Raw genomic sequence first — 15,304 nt, forward strand, 5'->3', positions numbered from 1 at the left:
TTGACCATCATGACTTACGACCATAACTGCCAAACTCAATTACGGTTATAAGCCAAAGACCTCCTGTCACTGGCATTTATCTAAAGCAGGGATGCCTGAACCTTTCGTTATTTAGTTAGTATAATCTTGACCTTCCCTAAAAATCCAAATACCAAAATGAAAACAATACAATGAAACCTCAGAAATGATAGATTTATTGGGACAAGGGAACCAAAACATGTCTTCAGATGTCCCCAGAGTCTGTCTACACTTCCCCAAGGGAGGTGCACCTCAAATATGGAAACTGTGGTTAAACATACCTCTTCCTCTCTTCTGTATTCTAGCCATGGTAGCTACATTTAACTAACATATCTGTTGAAAAGCCCTTGATACAAAAATTGAAAAAGCACAGGCGTACTATTATTTCACCTTTACAGCTCTAGGAAATTATTAAATAGACCACAGGATGAGCAGTTGTATAGCCAGAAACTTCCACACAGGGCAAATGTTCAGATAGTTATTTTGTTTGTATGTTTATTTTGCATACAAATATAGGGCAAATGTGGATTGGATATGCTTCAATTTCTCTTAATAGCAATAGCCCTTAGACTTATATACCGCTTTACAGTGCTTTACAGCCCTCTCTAAGCTGTTTATAGAATCAGCATATTGCCCCCAACAATTTGGGTCCTCATTTTACCTACCTCGGAAGGATGGAAGGCTGAGTCAACCTTGAGCCCGGTGAGATTTGAACTGCTAAATTGCAGACAGCTGGCAGTCAGCAGAAGTAGCCTGAGTACTGCACTCTAACCACTGCGATACCGTGGCTAATGGAGTGAAGTGCAAAATTCTGTTGTGCCAGGACATGTAGCAACTTTAGCCAAGACACTGTCTGAGAGATTGACTCAAGATGTTCCCTATAATAGTTTGACTTGGGTAGGCATAAAACAATTGCAATTAACTTTACCTAGCTGTGTTAGAGATGAGGGTTACAAATGGTCAATGACATGGAAGCGTCATTGATGCTTTAGTATTATCTCAGCAGTTTTCAATCTCTAGATTTGCCTTCTTCCATGAGACTCATTTTGTAGATTTTGATGCTCTTTAAGAAATTGCAGTAGAAGCCAGGATAACAAAGAAAATGTCAATTAGGACCTCTGGTGGCTCAACAGACTAAGACAGTCTGTTATTAACACAGCTGCTTGCAATTAATGCAAGTTCAAGTCCCACCAGGCCCAAGGTTGACTCAGCCTTCCATCCTTTATAAGGTAGGTAAAATGAGGACCCAGATTGTTGGGGGCAATAAGCTGACTTTGTATATAATATACAAATGGATGAAGACTATTGCTTAACAGAGTGTAAGCCACCGTGAGTCTTCGGAGAAGGGCGGGATATAAATGCAATATATATATATATATATATATATATATTGTGGAAAAATACCAGGTGGTGAAGTTTCTAAATATATTGTGTTTTTCAGATACAGTTGATTGTCATGAGTGCTCCAAAACTCAATATCCAAACAATGTCAGAGATCGATGTATCCCCAAGATTATAGTCTTTCTAGCCTATGATGAACCTCTGGGAATCACACTGAGTTTCTTTGCCTTCTGCTTAAGTCTAGCTACAGTTCTGATTTTAGGAATCTTCATTAAATACCTAGACACACCATTGGTCAAAGCCAACAACCAAAAGCTCACCTACACCATCCTTGTCTCTCTCCTGCTTTGCTTCTTATCCTCCTTCTTATTCATTGGTCCCCCTCACAAAGTGACTTGTCTCCTGCGCCAAACTGCCTTTAGCATCATCTTTTCAATTGCTGTCTCCGCTGTGCTGGCCAAAACTTTGACTGTGGTGCTGGCGTTCATGGCTACAAAACCAGGAAACAAGATGGACAAATGGCTGGGGAAGAATTTGGCAACGGCTGTGGTACTCACTGGGTCCATGGTTCAGTGCGGCATCTGCGTGACTTGGATTGGAATTTCTCCTCCCTTCCCAGAACTTGACACTGATTCTCAGATTGGACAGCTGGTACTGCAATGCAACGAAGGGTCTGTCGCTATGTTTTACAGCGCTCTCGGTTACATGGGCATTATGGCGGCCATCTGTTTCACTGTGGCTTTCCTAGCCAGAGAGTTGCCAGGAGGTTTCAATGAAGCCAAGCTGATCACCTTCAGTATGCTGGTCTTTTGCAGTGTTTGGGTGTCCTTCGTGCCAAGTTACTTGAGCACCAGGGGCAAATATATGGTAGCTGTGCAGGTTTTCTCCATCTTGACTTCCAGCGCTGGGATCGTGGGCTGCATCTTTCTTCCCAAGTGTTACATAATTGTATTGCAGCCTCATCTGAATACCAAAGAGCACCTAATGATGAAAAGAAGAAAGGAATAGTTTTATGAAATTTGCTATAGAAATTACAAGCTTTGATTTGAGTGTGCCAATGTAATAAATTATTTCATATGAACCCCAGGGAGAGAAAAAGAAATATTTATTCTTTTAATAAATGGGTTTGAATAAATAGGGGTACTTTTGTCTAGAAGCTGACACCTGCTGAAGTTAAAAAAAAAAAAAGTAAAGTAAAAAAGCCTCCAAAATAGTTGGCCAGCAATTTAATTCAGGAGAAAGTGAAGCATTCAAAAATCCAGCTTCTACTTTATTGATAAAACGGATAGAGGCTGCTAAGGAATGGAAACGAAGTGGTTACATAAATTAACTTCCTTTTCGTCGTCGTCCCCCCCTTTTAGTCTTTTTGCTTGTGGTTCTTTCATTTTCAATTTTTATTTCGAAGGGCTTCTTTAAGGCAGAGAGTTTATTCAACATGAATCGTCAACCGCACCATCTGCCAAAACCAAGCGTTCACCCCACATTAATATCAACTCAGCCCAAAGGTATTGAATTCATATTCTAATTGCCTTTATTTTATTTTATTTTATTTTTGAACCATGAAGCTATTCTTGAAGGACTCTTTTGATATTAGCATAAAGCCTAAAGAAAGACTGGGTTGTTTTTTTAAAGGAATTAAATTTAAATTGCTATTTTGCAACCAAACTTCAGCAGCTAAGTTGTTCAGGGACAAAGGACTTCCAGGGCCAAAAACAGGGACTATAACTGCCTATAGGCCATAGGCTTCCAACTGTGCACCTCTGCTGTCTAATTTCAGTCTCAAACAGGGACAACAAAAAATGTAGCTGGCTCTTTTTGTTCTCTTTTAAAGTTTATTGGAAAAAAAATGAAATTTGATGTGGTCTGGTTTTAGCAATAAGATTAGTTTTATGTGGTTTCAAGATGAGAACAGTTCTTTAAATTTAGAATCGTGCTTTGAGCTATATCGATACTTGAGGCTGATTCTGTCTGCCCATTTGCGTAAGTTTCAGGAGCGGTTTTGTTTCTGAAAAGTTTAGGCTTGCTTGACATTTGGTGTTCGCCTTCAGATAGAGAACATTTGTATTAAAAGCTGACATTGGCTTGCTGATACACAAGGCTGTAGTGCAGGGTTATCCACCAGTGTGTGTGTGTGTGTGTGTGTGTGTGTGTGTAAAAAGTCAAGATGGCTGGCATAGCTGAAGCCTCAACACTTTGTTTTTACATCTGTTGCACGATAGGGCTTCAGTTATATGGTCACAACTGCCATCTTGTCAATTCTATGAGGTAATTCCCATTAGGAAGTCAACTCCACAGGAATATTAGAACAATAGAGGTAGCCCTTGACTTACAACCATTTGTTTAGTGGCCACCGGGAAAAAAAGTGACTTATGGCCAGTTCTCACCCTTACAACCTTCGCAACATCCTCAAGGTTCACATGACCAAAAATTCAGCTGTTTTGCAATCTGAATATATTTATGATAGTTGCAGAATCCCAGAGTCATGTGAACATTGCTTGGGGCCTTCTTAGCTGGTTTCTGACAAGCGAAGTCAATGGTGGAAGTCAGATTCACCGAACAACCATGTGATTTATTTAAGAACTGCTGTGATTTGCTTAACAACCGAAACGAAAAAAGTCATAAAATTGGTCATGACTCGTTTAACAACCACCTTGATTAGCTAAGGAAGTTCTGACCTTATGACCCAATTGTGGTCATAAGTTAAGGACTACCTTATATTTCATTGAAATATAGTAACATATCTTGCAAGTTTGCCTGAGTTTTCCCTTCCCTTCATCTTATACGCACAGGAATTAGAAGAGGGAGGTAGGGTCAGTTTTTTTTCTAATACAGGTAGTCCTTGATTTACAACATTTCCTTTAGTGACTGTTTGAAGTTACAACAGCACTGAAACAATGACATGACCATTTTTCACACATACGACCAATACAGCATCCTCACAGTCATTTGATCAAAATGCAGACCCTTGGCAGCTAACTCACATTTATGACCATTGCTGGGACCCCCAAGGTCATGTGATCACTTTCTACAGCCTGACTGTTGTGGTCCTCCAGCAGCCTGTGGAGTTAGCAGCGGAGTTGGACAGTGAGGAGGCTGGGGAGGACAATGGGCCAGTCCTGGAATCAGGGGAAGGCCCGGATGAGGGTTCTTCATCAGAGGCAGAGATGGGGCCAGGGCCATCTGGGAGCAATGCACAGACTCCGGAGCCTCCAGAGGTGGACAGCAGAGAGGCAGAGGAACAGGAGCAGCCTGTTCCTAGTGCATGCATGCGAAGAGCTGCCAGAAGGCAAGAGCAGCTAAAGCAAAAAGGATGACTCTGGAGTAAGGCCAGGAGATGATTGGCCCCTCCCATAAGGCTTAAAAGAGCAGCAAAGGCTCTTAGGCTCTTTGTAGGAAAGCAACGCTGCTACATCTGTTTCTATTCGGTGTCTCTTGATACTGAACTTTGCGGGGCTTTGCCAAGAAAAGCCTTTGGCAGGGTGCCAAAGGAGATAAAGGTTTGTGATAAGGCCAGAGGACTTTTTCTGAAGGACTGTTTTGGAATTAATTTGGACTAAGATGGGAATGAAGTAATTCCCACCTGTTATAATAAAATAGGTTTGTTTAAGACTACGTGTGTCTTTTATGCCTAAGTGAACCTAGGTCACAAAACTGACAAGCAAAAAGTCAATGGGGAAGCCAGATTCACTTAACAACTGTGTTACTAACTCAACAACTGCAGTGATTAACAACTTAACAACTGTGGTAAGAAAAGTCATAAAATGGGGCAAAGTTCACTTAACAAATGTCTCACTTAGCAAAAAAAGATTTTGGGCTCAGTTGTGGTTGTAAGTCGAAGACTACCTGTATTTTTCTACCAAACCTCACTTAACACATGCTTTTTCCATCCCCACTGTTATACTAGTGGTTTCTGCAAAGTCTTCTCTGGGGGTTCCTATACCTCTAGAGTTTTTTTGACACCATCCCATACTTATCACTGATGTCCCTCCTACACCTGTCAATATCATGCAGCCAATCCGTCAGCTACAATGAACTTCCAGGTGCTTCATAAGAACTCTTACATTTTCCAACGTTATTGATCTGTTTTTACTGTATTTATTTCCCAATGCTCCACAGATGCTCCATCTTTCTTCTGGCCCAGAACTGTTTTTTTGATATTGCTGGTAGCAAGCATTGCTCTGAAGTGCACTGTGATCGCTCTGATGTTTTCAGGTAATGATCTGGTTTCATCTTGTAATTTGAATATAAAAACTGGCCCTAAAGTCAACACTCAACCCCTGACTAATAACCACTAGACTTCATCCCATTGTGCAACCCCAGCAGCTCATTCATCCGGCTCACTCAGTCCAGCCAGAAGTCAAGATTGATCTGAAAGCACCAGTCCTGCCCCCTTTAGCATTTGCCCCCCCCCCCCCGGTCACATTTCTAAGAATAAGTCTGTTGATTTCAAAATTGTTTGTCTTAAAGATGACACAATTCTATTTCTAAAGACAAGAAAACAATCTTTGAAACATGAGCTGTCTTTAGCATGAAAAAGACGATTGAAGATCTATTTATGAATGCTATGCTCTCCTGCTATCCTCATTTTCCCCCTCTCTGTTTAATATATCAAGATGTCCACCTCAACCTCAAAAATACACTTTTTCCAAAAGGTTGCCACAATTTTGGCCATTACTGTATATATATGTATGTATGTATGTATGTATGTATGTATGTATGTATGTATGTATGTATGTATGTATGTAAGAAATAACTACATCCAGTGGTGGGATTCAGCCAGTTTGCACCACTTCAGGAGAACCGGTTGTTAACTTTCTGAGCAGTTTGGTGAACTGGTTGTTGGAAGAAATCATTAGGGCAGAGAACTGGTTGTTAAATTATTTGAATCCCACCACTGACTACATCTCTACAGAAATAGAGCACAACAATGATGAAAACTGCCTTGTATGATTTGGGTCAATATAAAAGGGAGAGAAATGACATTGCCATAGGTTTATGCTATAGGCCACCCAACCAAACAGAGGAAATAGATGAACTTTTTGCTACTTGTTAACTAAGGTATGTAGGAAGCACATCATCGTAGTAATGGGGGACTTTAACTATCCTGACATCAACTTGGAGACAAACTGCACCAAGTGGAAGAGCAAACAGGTTCCTGACAAACCTAGCAGACAACTTTGTCTCTCAAAAAGTAGAGAAAGGAACTAGGGGATCAGCCATATTGGACTTAATTCTCACTAACAGAGATGAAATGATAGAAGGTGTTGAAGCTACAGGAACCTTGGGTGAGGGAGTGATCATGCAATATTGAACTTCAACATTATGCAAGCACAAGCAATAGAACAAAGTCAAACTAGAGTCTTGGACTTTAAGAGAGCTAATTTCAATAAACCTAGAGAGAGCTTGGGAAGGATTCCATGGATGAGAATCCTCAAGGGGAAAACAATAGATGATCCTCACTCTGTCAAGGACCTTGGAGTACTCATGTTTAAAGATCTAAGTACCAGAGCCCACTGTAACAACATTGCCAAAAAGGCACTAAGAGTTGTTAACCTAATCTTGTGTAGCTTCTTCTCTGGTAATATTGTACTACTAACTAGAGCATAAAACATTTGCTAGACCAATCCTTGAATACAGCTTATCTGTCTGGAACCTGCACTGCATATCGGACATAAATACAATCGAGAGGGTCCAGAGATATTTCACAAGAAGAGTCCTCTACACCTCTGCTCGCAATAAAATACTTCATGCCACCAGACTCCAAATTTTGGGCTTAGACAACTTAGAACTACGCAGACTTCAATCTGACCTAAGCATAGTACATAAAATTATCTACCACAATGTCCTACCTGTCAATGACTACTTCAGCTTCAACCACAACAATACATGTTGTTGTATTGTTGTGGTTGAAGCAAATAATAGATACAAACTCAAAGTAAACCACTCCAAACTTGATTGCAGAAAATATGACTTCAGTAACAGAGTGGTCAATGCCTGGAATGCACTACCTGACTCTGTAGTTTCTTCCCCAAACCCCCAAAACTTTAAGCTTAAACTGTCTACTACTGACCTCACCCCATTCCTAAGAGGTCTGTAAGGGTCATGCAGAAGTTCACCCGTGTGCCTACCATCCCTGTCCTAATATTCCTTTTTTACTTACTCTTTTCATGTATCCAAATTATGTTTATACTTTTACCTGTTATCTTATATATGATTGACTGATAAATAAATAAATCTTAAGAAGCTTGGGAAATTTTGAAAAGTGAGATTATAAAAGCCCAGTCTAGCACAATACCAATGAAGAAGAAAAATAATAGCTCTCAAAATAAACCAGCATGGCTGCATAAAGATCTCTCTGATAAATTGAAAGACAAAAAGGACAAGTATAAAAAGTGGAAAGAGGGGTACATAACTAGGGCAGAATATCAGCAAATAGCCCAAGCCTTCAAAGATGAAGTGAGAAAAGCTAAGGTTCAAAATGAATTAAGGCTTGAGACAAAAGTAAAAAACAAAACAAAACAAGTATCTTTCAACGTGATAAAAACAAGAAAAAAGTGAAGGAAATGTCCATTGATGGGAGAAAGTGGCAAGAAGGTGACAAGTAACAGGAAGAAAGCAGAACTCTTTAACTCTTTTGCATCTGTCTTTACACAAAAGGAAAAAACAGTCCAACCTATCAAAAATAGCACCACAGAAAACAGATTAGGAACACAAGTTAAAATAGGGAGAAAATGGGTAATCGGGTATGTCTAGTTTAATGAAAAGAAGGTCTAGTCTAGGGATGATATGATAGCAATGTTTTGATATCTCAGCAGTTGCCACAAAGAATCAAGCTATTCTCCAAAGCACCTGAGGGCAGGAGAAGAAGCAATGGGTGGAAACTAATCAAGGAGAGAAGCAACTTAGAACTAAGGAGAAATTTCCTGACAGTTAGAACAATTAACCAGTGGAACAACTTGCCTCCAGAAGTTGTGAATGCTCCAGCACTGGAAGAGATTGGATTTTAAGAAGAGATTGGATAACCATTTGTCTGAAATGCTATAGGGTTTCCTGCCTAGGCAGGGGGTTGGACTAGAGGACCTCTAAGGTCCCTTCCAACTCTGTTAATATTCTATTCTATTTTCTCATTCACTGGGAGCCTCTTTTGTTCCCTTTTGGAAACAAATCAAAATTGAAGAGAGCACTGCATTCGTTCCCCATTTTAACTGCCGGAAATCTGGGGAGCAGAGGTTATAAATATCTTAGTCTTCCCTCTTCTCCTCACAATATTTTCCATTGGCTGCAGAGGAGTAGTGTCAGGGCTGCCATTCAGCTACGCCGTGCATTGTTTGCTGTCAGTCTGCCACAGCAATGGGGGTAGGGACCAGTGGGTGGGATAAGAGGGACGGTTAGCAGGAGGAATTGAGAATCTGTCCTGTGAGAATCACTGGCCATTCCAAGGTCAAGCAAAGGAATACAGAAACACCCAGCCTGCAAAGACACGGACTGTTTCCCAAACAATTTGTTAGCACCTAACTGGACACACTTTGATAACCAGGGTGGGGGTGGATGGGAACAAGGGAAAGTTAACCATATGCTTTGGGCATGAAAACCTCAGATTCCGCTTTGCTTCTTTTGTAACCATTTCGCTTTAGTAAAGTGTACCTTTGGCTAACCATGGGCCAGAGAGTCTTTCTTTTCTTTTTTTTTAATTCAAAAAGTTTTACAGAAAATTTCCCTCCCCTTTCCCCCCTCCCCCTCTCCCTTCACAACCCCCCTCCCCCCCCCGACTTCCCGGAACGAGCACAAGGTATAGTTAAAAATAAAACAAACATATGGTAATAAATTTCGTCCCAACTTAATTATACCCCTACAATTCCTAACTTCCCCTGAAAACAATCAAAAATAATACATCATAATCATTCAAAGGCAGTCTGATAACTCTTAGTCTGATATCTACTTTGAATATAGTCAATCCATTTTTTCCATTCCTTTAAGTATCTTTCTTGCGTATTGTCTTTCAAAAAGGCTGATATTTTCGCCATCTCAGCCAAATTGGCAACTTTCAATATCCATTCTTCTATTGTAGGTACTTCTTTTTTCTTCCAGTACTGTCCTATTAATAATCTTGCTGCTGTTAGAGAGTCTTTCTTTTCTAAGTGACCAAGTTAGGACAGTTGACAAGTAGAGAGTGGGGTACAGATTATAGAGATCACCATGAAGCTTCACAGGGAAACAAAAAATTCAAGAGGGTCTCTGCAGAGCCCCATTTCTTTCTTTTTTTTAAAAAAAATGTGGTTCATGTGTGCAATCCACATAAAGGGTGGCAGAGGTTCAAGCTCATAGTCCTGGCCATCTTGCCTATCACCATAATCCTGATGGCTCAGAAGTTAGAATGCAATATTGCGGGCAAATTCTGGCACAGCCTCGAGTTCGATCCTGACCAGCTCAAGGTTGACTCAGCCTTCCATCTTTTCAAGGTTGGTAAAATGAAGGAGCCGTGATGGCACAGTGGTTAGCAGCATGCAATATTGGAGGCAAATTCCACTGACAGGCTTTAAGGGTTCGATCCTGACTGGCTCAAGGTTTATTCAGCCTTCCGTCCTTCCGAGGTCGGTAAAATGAGGACTCGGATTGTTGAGGGCAACATGCTGACATGGTAAGCCATCCAGAGAGTGCTGTAAAGCACTAAGGAACAGTATATGAGTATTATTACTATTATTATATAATAGTACTTTTTAATTGTATTCATTCAGTCAATCATTCAATCCATCAGTCAACATGACCACCAATCTCAAAAACATGATTCTGCTCACAGCCATTAAAAATGATATAAAAATAGCAGAAGACAAAATAAAAAAGAGGAATGGGTATTAGATAGCTTCACTGCCTTATTTATAAAGTAACAAAAGCAGGATAAAAATTCAATAAATAAAGTTATAAACAATAAACTGGTTCACTGATGTGATGAAAAGAGAGAAAGAATTAAATCAATGATTGGAAAGTAACTGAATTAAGTATGGCTGTTTTGAAAGGAATAACAAAATTAAATTCAGTTAATTTTTGGTCCTGGCTATACTCTGTTCTTTCTGGAGGCCCCAACATGCCATTCAAAGCCTGAGTACAACTTTTAGCCCAAGAAAAACTCCACACTCTGAATTTAAAGCAAGAACACGACAGTCCAGATCTTAAACAAACTTGGCCCTTCTAATCCTCCTCCTTTCCCTTCAATGGTGCAAATTTTGCGAAGCCCTTGGTAGGACTGGGTGGCCTACTCCATCTCTCACTTCCTTAAAAAACTAAACCAAATTATTTATCATTCAGATCCATACATTGTTTCTCCTCTCCAAGAATAAAATTGCCCAAAGTGGTTTGCAAATCACAAAAGAAACAAATCCACGTCTACCCCTGCAGAGTCTCCAAAGAGCCAAGCATGGGGTAAGAACTAAGTAGCTAGTCCTTAGCTTTTGGGGTTTTTTCAAGCCAAAGCTGCCTTGGAGCAATAGAACTCTGACACAACTTCTCCAAAAGACAGCATATATTAATAAACTCCTTGCAATGACTGTGTAAGAAAAAAAGCGAAGAAAACAATGACAAATGTGTTCTAACATCAAGCTATTCTCTAAGGTTCGCAAGTTCCTAGTGAAGGAATCAAGGCAAGGAAAGGGATCCAAAGTTGTCTACAGAAATGTATTCCTTGTGGATCGGCTAAAGGCCACATAACAGGTAATCCTGGTTCTTTCCATCAATAAACATCACCTAGGTCTATATATCGATGCCAGCTGTGGTTTTTAAAACATTCAGAACTCATTAAGGAGAACTAAAAGGCAGGTGTAAGGATCCATCTGAGATGTCTCCTCAGAGTCCATTAAGTTATAGAGTCAAGAACAATACTTTTTACAGGATTCTGATAGGTTAAGAGTCCCAACCGAGAGGAAGCAAGGCCAATGGAATGCTAGAAGGGAAAGAAAAGTGGGAGGGAGCAGAAGCATAGAAGTTGTCCAATGGGAGAGCTTGAATCTAGGCAGAAGATTCTATAGCTGTTGCCCAAAGGACCCAAACGGGGAAGACCATGAAGTAGAGATGTACCTTCTGTGGCTTCCCACTCTAAGTGCAAGAAGAGTCATTTACAAGGAAGGGAAAACAGGGAGTAATTTTACAAACAGTCACGCTAGCCAGGCTCAATCTCAGATGTCTTTTATTATTGAAATAGAAAGGGTTAGAAAAGGGAAAGGCTGATCCATAGGAAGGATCCCTAATCTCCTCCCATCCCCTGTGACCTTTAAAGCCATAACATTGCATGCTGGACAAAAAACGTTAACTGGGTTTTAAAATACAGCGCTCTGTGTTTCATGTAACGGCATCCATTCTCATCCGAGTGCAGTTATTCAACTCTGAAGGATATAGTTGTGTGCATGCATGCCTGCTATTTCCTTTTCTATTTGTTTTGGTGGCATCACAAATCAGCCTTTTAGATGGCATTTTTTGGTTTTTGCGGCTCAAGCTAATTAAATCATTTCAAGAAAGAGGGTAACCACACTCCATTGAACTGTGTTTTAACTTGTGATCTTCGTATGCAATAAAGCTCTGTGATTCTCAGTCAGATAGACTGACCCCATAAATCATGATCGATTGTGTTACAATCTGCATTGACATTTTAAAAATATTTTCCCCTTACATTTGACGTTGTTTCAAAATAAATTTAGTCCAGATTTTGCAATGACTGGGGCTTTCTTGCACAATCAAGTTACGGGTGCTTCTGCTTTGAACTGTTACCATTTCTGTATTTTTAAAAATAAATAAAAACCACAATTGAATTTTCTTTGCAACTTCTTCTTGCCTAAAAGACGAGGTATGGTTTTTGTAAACCATTTTAACTTCGGTCCCATCTTTTTCATAGATCCCTAGGATATGAGCTCCATAGTACTGAACACTTTCAAAATCACTTATGATTTTCAATTTTATTACTTATTTACAATCAGCATCATTGTAATCTTCTCAATGGAAAAAAAATCCCCTGAATTGAGGTGAGATCCCACCTCTAGATCTCTATTCTTGCAAAACAAATGGATAACTATAAAAATGATTTGAAGGGATATAAATTACATAGCTGATGGTGAACATTTTTCCATTCTTTCTTCCATGCAGCAAATCTGACCCTGAATCCAAGCACAGCACATCCCCAGCTCTACGTATCCTCCGATTTGAAAAGCGTAAAATGGAGAGGCATGAATCAGCAAGTGAACGGCAGTCTTCTGAGATATGACGTTTTGGCCAGCGTCCTAAGCCACGAGAGCTTTAATTCTGGGAAGCTTTGCTGGGAGGTAGAGGTGGTGGAGGAAGGGGAATGGTGGGGGGTGGGGATTGTTAGGGAATCTGCAAACAGAAACGGGGCAATTCTCCTCGATCCTCGAGGGGGTTACTGGGGAGTGCAGCGAATTAATGGGAAGCATCAATCAATCACTCAGCCCAGGACAAATTTGACATTGTGCCATTCCCCAAGAAGGATCCGAGTTTCTTTGGACTATTTAGAAGGTCTTGTGGCATTTTTTGATGGCGATACGAATGCTGAAATCTTCACTTTTCCAAAAGCAAATTTTGCTGGAGAGAAGATTCATGCGTGGTTCTTGATCTTTAAGTGGAAAGCACAACTTCTCCTCCACCCGTGACACAATGGGACAAAGACCATCATCCTGTTGGAAGAACTTCAGACCACCTGCCTTAATCTCTCTTCCATTTCTTCTCTTTCTCTCTGCCTTCCTGTACGATGTGCCCTTCGATTGTCATGAATGAAAGCAAATATACGTATCCTAGGATAACATTGCAGGATCCAATCTGGATTCTTTCGACTTTTTTTAATGCTTTTGTTCCCCTCCTTCTCTGTTATCAGCTTTTTAAATTCTAAATCAAGTAATAAACTGCATTTCAAGTAATACTTCTAAACTCAAAGATTAGAAGGGATAAATCATGTTTCAACCTGTCTCCTATATTTGAGAATGAGTGTACTAGAAAGGACTAGGACACAAATAATTATCTTGACTTTGAGAGTTCACTTGCCAAAACCATGTACCTTGCATCCATTGGATCTCTTTATGCTTCTGGCCACTGGGAGTTGAAGTCCACAAGTCTTAAAGTTGCCAAGTTTGGACACCCCTGCAGTAGGAGATGCATAAATTGGGGGGGGGGGAATCCTTGGTTTTGGAGGAATAGAAATAGAATGGATGGAACCAGAATGAACACTACATTTAATTCCCAATGACATGTTGACCCTAACATACTTTATGCTTGATGAGTGAGAGAGCCTAATTATCTACTGCAGGGGTGTAAAACTCAAGGCCCGCAGGCCCGATCCAGCTGTGGAGTGCTTAGATCTGGCCCACTGGGCTGCCCTGGAAACAGCGAAGGACTGGCCCATGGTGCCTCTGCCAGCAAAGACGGAGCTCGGGAGGGACACACACAGCCCTCCAGAGCTCCATTTTTGGCTGTGGCTGCTTCCTGCAGCCTTGTGCCAGCGAAAATGGACCTCGGAAGGATCACACACAGCCCTCCCAAGCTCTGTTTTTGCGGGCAGAGCACTTGGGTCCCCACAGGCTCCCCTGACATGACTGATGTAAAGCTGGGCCTTCCCACCCTGGCCAGTCCCACCCAGCCCCCTGAAGTCAAACACAACCCTGATGCGTCCCACAATGAAATCGAGTTTGACACCCCTGGACTAAAACCTGGGTTTCCTCATTCCAGTCTAGTGCCTTCACCATTACACCACTCTGGCTATAGGACTGAGAACAGAAATGGACAGAGTACAGCAATTGTCATTTGAGGGAACTTCAAGGCGGCTCCCAAATTACAATACAGATAATCTTCAACTTACGTCCACAATTAAGGCCAAAGTTTCTGTTGCTAACCAAGACAGTTGTTAAGTGAATTTTGCCCCATTTTATGACCTTTCTTGCCAGAATCCATAAGTGATTCGCTGCAGTTATTAAGCTAGTAACACGGTTGTAAATTGAATCTAGCTTCCACAGTGACTTTGTTTGCCAGAAAGTCACAAAAAGTGATCCCATGGCCTCAGGGATACCCCAAATCATCATAAGTATGAATCAATTGCCAAGGGTCTAAATTTTGTTCACGTGACCACAGGGATGCTGTAATGGTCGTTAAGTGTGAAAAATGGTCATAAGTCACTTTTTCCCCGCAGTTGGAAATTTGAATGGTCAGTAAATGAACTGTTGTAAATTGAGGACTATCTGTATGCAGAATAACTCATGTTCCCACAGAACCCTCACTGACAATAGAGTCCTGACCATTACCTGGAATGAGTCTTCTATCACTAATTTATTATGAGAGGCTAATTAGGAGATGGGGCAGCTATCCCGTTTTTCCAGTGGTGAAATTCAAATTTTTTTACTACCGGTTCTATGGGCATGGCTTGGTGGCCATGGTGTGGCTTGGTGGGGGTGGCTTGGTGGGCATGGCAGGGGAAGGATACTGCAAAATCCCCATTCCCTCCCCACTCCTGGGGGAAGGATACTGCAAAATCCCCTTTCCCTCCCCACTCCTGGGGGAAGGATACTGCAAAATCCCCATTCCCTCCCCACTCCTGGGGGAAGGATACTGCAAAATCCCCTTTCCCTCCCCACTCCTGGGGGAAGGATACTGCAAAATCCCCTTTCCTTCCCCACTCCTGGAGGAAGGATATTGCAAAATCTCCATTCCCTCCCCACTCTGGGACCACCCAGAGGTGGTATTTGCCGGTTCTCTGAACTACTCAAAATTTCTGCTACCAGTTCTCCAGAACCTGCTGGATTTCACCCCTGCGTTTTTCCCAGTCTAGCCATCTGGATTTTTTTCTCCAAGAAGATGTCATGAAGCCATGGAGTTGGACTTTCCTAAAACATGGTGAAGGAATAGCAATAGCACTTAGATTTATATACAGTGCTTTACAGCCCTCTCTAAGTGGTTTACAGTG

The 15,304-nt window shown here is 41.1% G+C and overlaps 1 protein-coding gene across 3 annotated transcripts in view; it reads left to right on the forward strand.

Moving 5' to 3' along the window:
• Positions 1 to 14,817, forward strand: part of LOC131191682 (butyrophilin subfamily 1 member A1-like) — a 35,801-nt gene extending 20,984 nt beyond the window's left edge. For 2 of the 3 annotated variants that reach the window (XM_058170070.1, XM_058170071.1), the window contains 4 exons: positions 2,765 to 2,864; positions 5,476 to 5,571; positions 10,966 to 11,064; positions 12,487 to 14,817. In XM_058170070.1, coding sequence (XP_058026053.1) covers positions 2,765 to 2,864; positions 5,476 to 5,571; positions 10,966 to 11,064; positions 12,487 to 13,007 — 816 coding nt within the window. In that variant the 3' untranslated portion in view covers positions 13,008 to 14,817. The remainder of the gene's footprint in view (positions 1 to 2,764; positions 2,865 to 5,475; positions 5,572 to 10,965; positions 11,065 to 12,486) is intronic. The other variant, XM_058170073.1, reaches the window with a different exon arrangement.
• Positions 14,818 to 15,304: the final 487 nt, after the last annotated feature.

This window comes from Ahaetulla prasina, chromosome 2 (assembly GCF_028640845.1).
Source record: "Ahaetulla prasina isolate Xishuangbanna chromosome 2, ASM2864084v1, whole genome shotgun sequence".
Taxonomy (NCBI): Eukaryota; Metazoa; Chordata; class Lepidosauria; order Squamata; family Colubridae; genus Ahaetulla; species Ahaetulla prasina.